We start from the raw sequence: 4,818 nt of genomic DNA, 5'->3' as shown, positions 1-4,818 counted from the left end.
TCAGCCCGCCTCCACAGCCCATGTTCCCATAGTCTCCAGAGCAGTCCACCAGCTGCTGCTCGCTCAGGGACACCAGCTTCTGAGTCTTCCTGAAAGTCTGTCCTTCCAGGGAGCCTGTCTACAACAAAAAACACACACGGTGCTTACAGAATGCAGCTATACCAGGGAGCCTGTCTACAACAAAAACACACACACACACACACACACACACACACACACACACACACACACACACACACACACACACACACACACACACACAGTGCTTACAGCATGCAGCTATACCAGGGAGCCTGTCTACAACACACACATGGCGCTTACAGCATGCAGCCATACCCCCTGCTTCTGTGCAGACTGACTACAGTATATCCACTACTTGACCAGAGATATCCAATCCCCTGAGGGATAACTACAAGGTATACAGACACTCTGCTATGCTGTACTGGCCTTTATCAAATATGTAAATGGTGCTTCTGGTGAATCACAAACATCCAGAAAGCGAAGCCAGTGTGAAGCCTGAGACCTCTGGACTTTGTTATAGGGTTACAGGATTGTGGGTAATATTATATATAACTGTTTGCTTACACAGACACAGTTCCTTCTATTATACTCTGCTTTATTGCTAATATACAAATTTTAAAAACACACAGCTTAGTCCACTGTCATTTCCATTGAAAAGAGGGGAAATGATTAGTAAGAGTAGCCCATTGTGGCTGAGGTCAGATTGTGATGTTATTGTTTTGAACTGACTTTGCAGTTGAATTCCAAGAGGTGCCGCAGGTATGATTTTTTTTTAAAGCACATGACGTCAGCCATGTTGATATGGAGAATATGGAGAATACAGCCCAGTAGAAACTCAAAGTGTTACTGTTGTCATGAATTGGGTTTCTCCAGGATGTATCTTGGAATAGGGTAGGCTAAACGTGTGGAAGGATCAGCAGTCTTTAATACACGGCACAGATTACACATTCAAATGCCATGGCATTTCTTTCACCACCTTTCCCTGGTCTTCACGTGTTCTGATGCTCCAGTGTTGTTTTTATCCTTTCTTTCTCTATTTCTTTACTTGGCCTGAACTTGTCTGGAGAGCTGCCTAGCAATGAACAGATGTTCCCATTCCCTTCAAACCATGTAACAAAGTAAACTTTTAACCTTGCTGGCCAAGCCTACTCTACATATACAGAGAGGGTGAGGAGGTGGGACCAGCCAAATTAAAAAAGGTCATTTTGTCAAATACTTGGAATGGAATAAGGAAGTCTGTGCAGTCCCAGGCAGTTAGAAATTTCCAGGCAAGCTCACAAACATGAAAAGAGAGTTCAACTCATTGTTTAACTGAAACCCTGAACCACATATTATAATTTAATCCCCATACAAAAGGCTAGAGAAATGTAGTAATATATATAAATGTATATATATATATATATATATATATATATATATATATATATATATATATATATATATATATATATATATATAAATAAATTAAAAACACAACCCATATAAAAATAAAATTATATTTGAAGCTACCTGTTCTTAAAATTGTAGGCGGTAATACATTTTTCTGTGGTCTAAGTAGCTGATTAAACAGCATATGCAACACCTGTTTACCAGAAGGAGGGAGGACAGTAATACACTTACTGCGCTGAACGCCCAGCAGGACCCACAGAACTTCTGGTCCTTGACATCAGTGACGTAGCCCTTGTCTCGCCAGTCAACAGAGCTGGGCAGAGCAGCGCCCCCTAGCTGCCGCAGGAAGGTGGAGCCTCGCCGGGCCTTGGTGGTGTTGAAGTGTCCGAGGCAGCCTCGGAACGCTACGCTTCTGTACTCAACATTGTCCTGGGAGGGGAGAGGAGTACTCAGCCCCAGCACTGCACACTCTCACTTCAGTTCAGTTCAGTTACAACTCTACACTATGCATGCAAAACATTTCGTAATGCATTCTCTGTTCAGATTTCATCGTCATATACATATAGTATATGGTGTCAAACAGGAAAATGACATTGAACTATGCTATATATACAATGAAGTTTCATATATATATATATATATATATATATATATATATATATATATATATATATATATATATATATATATATATAGTGCTCACCCTTTATGATGTTATAGTGGGGAGCCATAGTTACAAGATCATGCTATTTGTGTTCCGCCTTATAACAAGTATAGAAGAGCTGCTGTAATGGCATTATGGAGCAAATGGAAGCCACAACCCTATCGTGTTATAACCAGTTCTGCACTATAAACGAGGTACATTTTAATAAATATGTAGAGTTGTGAAATGATATGATGAGGTATTGTACCATATCAGCGAAGAAGGTCATGCCCAGTCTGTAGCTCTTGATGCCTTGGTCTGCCAGCATGTTGTGCACAATCACGTGCTTGCGGTTGTTCATCCAAGTCTCTTTTCGCCTGGCATCCTCAATAGGGGAGCTGTAGAACTTCCCTGCAAAGAAGCACCACACTCTAGGTCAATCGCATGCCTTGTTTAAAGCAATTATAGCTGACCAAATATTGCAATTCCACAACGATGACATCTTGTATAAGCGAAACAGGTCTCAAATGTGCAGTTCATACTTATACTGCTTAACTTATACTGCTTTTTAAAAAGAGCTATAACTTATACTGCTTTTTTTAAAAGAGCGCTAACCCATGGACCTCTGTTGTTTCTAATCTACATTAACTGAAACAAACGCTTAATTTTTCCTTTTTCAAAAACGGCTCACACTGTCGCTTAGGGTTGCCATGTTTCCAAAAAATGTTCTCGTCAATTCACTGAAGCAGTTAAAAAAACTGTATATAATAACACAATCCTAATTTAAAAGTTTGACATTGGGTGTATATGTTGGGATCTGCTTAAAGTATTTTAAATCACTGATATAAATGACTGGGTTAAGACACAATTGGGGTTAACTTAAAAGGCTAACTTGCCTGGTAGCACTACCAAGATTAAAAAAAAAAAAAAAAACACTGGGTCCAGGAAATCAAACAGAATATTAATTATTAAACAGGACAAATACAAATGTAGGTTTAATAAATAGAAGTATGCTGCCATTGCAGCTTCACATGTGTTCCCCTTGCATGAGCTTTTTACATACTTTTTGCATTGTATTTTACATTCCTTTTACATTTCTATTTCCAACATTTTTTACATTGTTTTTTACAATGCAGTACCATGCTTCTCTGTGGCATGCCATGCTTTCCTATGACTTACCATCATGCTGTACTACTTAGCTTCGCTTCAATGTTTGTGAGGGACCCTTTCACAGTATGATATGTATCTCAGCAGCCCTTGCTGGACTTGAAAAGCAGATAACTAAACACCCGTGCAGCTTTTAACTGAAAAGTCTTTCAGTACCATATCAGTTGTGTGCGCTTGAATGCCTTTGAAAACAGGCTCTCCTTACCGTGCTTCAGTTTCCAGGCGTGAAACTCCAGATCTTCCACTGACAAGCTGGCAGAGCTGACAACAGCCACCAAGGTGGCAGCGAGTACAAGGAACTTCATCCTGCAATGAAAATACAAACTATAGTCAAAATACCAAGTCTAGAAGTGTTTAAACCAAAACACTTGCTAGATCTGCTACTGTTCCTTGCCTGTCTTTCAATGATCTTGACTGATAAGAAACCGAAGCTGAATGAGGAAACGTGTGATTCAGCCCTGTATTTATACAGGGTTCAGGGAAGTCAGCTGCTTGTCATAAAAACATAAAACTAAATCTGCTTATGGACCAGAAAAAGCTAAATGGGAGACATTGATTTGCAGACTCACTCACAAGTTCTTTCCCTGAAATGACTTTTCATAATGTGGGTCATTAATCTGAGCCGTGTTCTGAGAAAGAAAGGGTTTGGGGTGTAAATGGAAACTAAGAATAATGTCTTTAAGCTGGGAAAAAACAGAGCAAGGGTCTGAAGAAATTAAACATTTGCACAGCATATGAATTGTACACAAGTACAGAGCCTGCATAAAAGGCTAAAAACCCTTGCACTGTGTACCACAAACTTTTCTTTTGTAGTTTTCCCATGCTTTTCCCATGGTTGTACAATGCATTTGCCATAGCTTGCCATGCTTGGGCTCTATTCCCAAAGCTTTGACTCGTGTGTTGTTTCAAGAATGTTTTTTTCAATTTTTTTTAAAAATAAAACTCGATTTTTTTCATAAAAACATTCCTTAAATAACTCATGAGTTACTAGAGCCCATGATATGAATCCATTACATGAGCATATATTTTTTCAACATCTTACATTTATTTTGTTTCCTTATAGGCTGGTAACAATTGTTTTACATTTACAAAATGTATCTAGAAAACCACGCAGAGTAAACTACAATTAATGGGAATATGACCTTGACATTTTTTTTTTAAATAAATGTAATCCCTGTTCTTAATGAGTCAACATAGTTAATATTTGTTGTGTGCCTTACATACAAGGTTTGTAAAATTTCTAAAAAGCTATTATCGGAAAACCAAAACAGAACGAATTATGACTAAGCGGTCGGACAGAAAACTCTTAGTCAATGTTTTATTTTTCTTGGAAGTTACAGCTGCTGACTTCTTAGTGCATTCGAAATGTAGTTTCTGGCACATCTTACTTAAAAACTAAAGTTTCCCAGCATGTGCCATTGGTTTAGATTCAGTTTCATTTTGTTGGAATAAACAGGAAACGAATGAATACCAAAGCATACAACAGTATTAATAAGCTGACAAGAGTTTCAAAATGCAATGTGTGCTTTCTGAAGAAGTCTTGTTGCTTTGCACAGCTCAGCTTACAGCAGGGCTGTGTGTGATGAAGTCCTGCTGTG

At 38.6% G+C, this 4,818-nt stretch overlaps 1 protein-coding gene across 1 annotated transcript; it reads right to left on the bottom strand.

The window, feature by feature from the left end:
• Positions 1-4: 4 nt before the first annotated feature.
• On the bottom strand, positions 5-3,657 carry LOC121308232 (cathepsin L2-like; the record flags this gene model as incomplete). Its single annotated transcript, XM_041240506.1, has 4 exons — positions 3,426-3,657; positions 2,322-2,464; positions 1,642-1,839; positions 5-118 (listed from the first exon to the last, which is right to left on the bottom strand). Coding segments are annotated over exons 1-4 (555 nt in total), but the record flags the coding sequence as incomplete, so codon positions are not given.
• Positions 3,658-4,818: the final 1,161 nt, after the last annotated feature.

This window comes from Polyodon spathula, unplaced genomic scaffold (assembly GCF_017654505.1).
Source record: "Polyodon spathula isolate WHYD16114869_AA unplaced genomic scaffold, ASM1765450v1 scaffolds_601, whole genome shotgun sequence".
Lineage (NCBI taxonomy): Eukaryota > Metazoa > Chordata > Actinopteri > Acipenseriformes > Polyodontidae > Polyodon > Polyodon spathula.
Note: the sequence above shows the minus strand (reverse complement) of the source record. Positions and strands in the feature narration are given on the sequence as shown.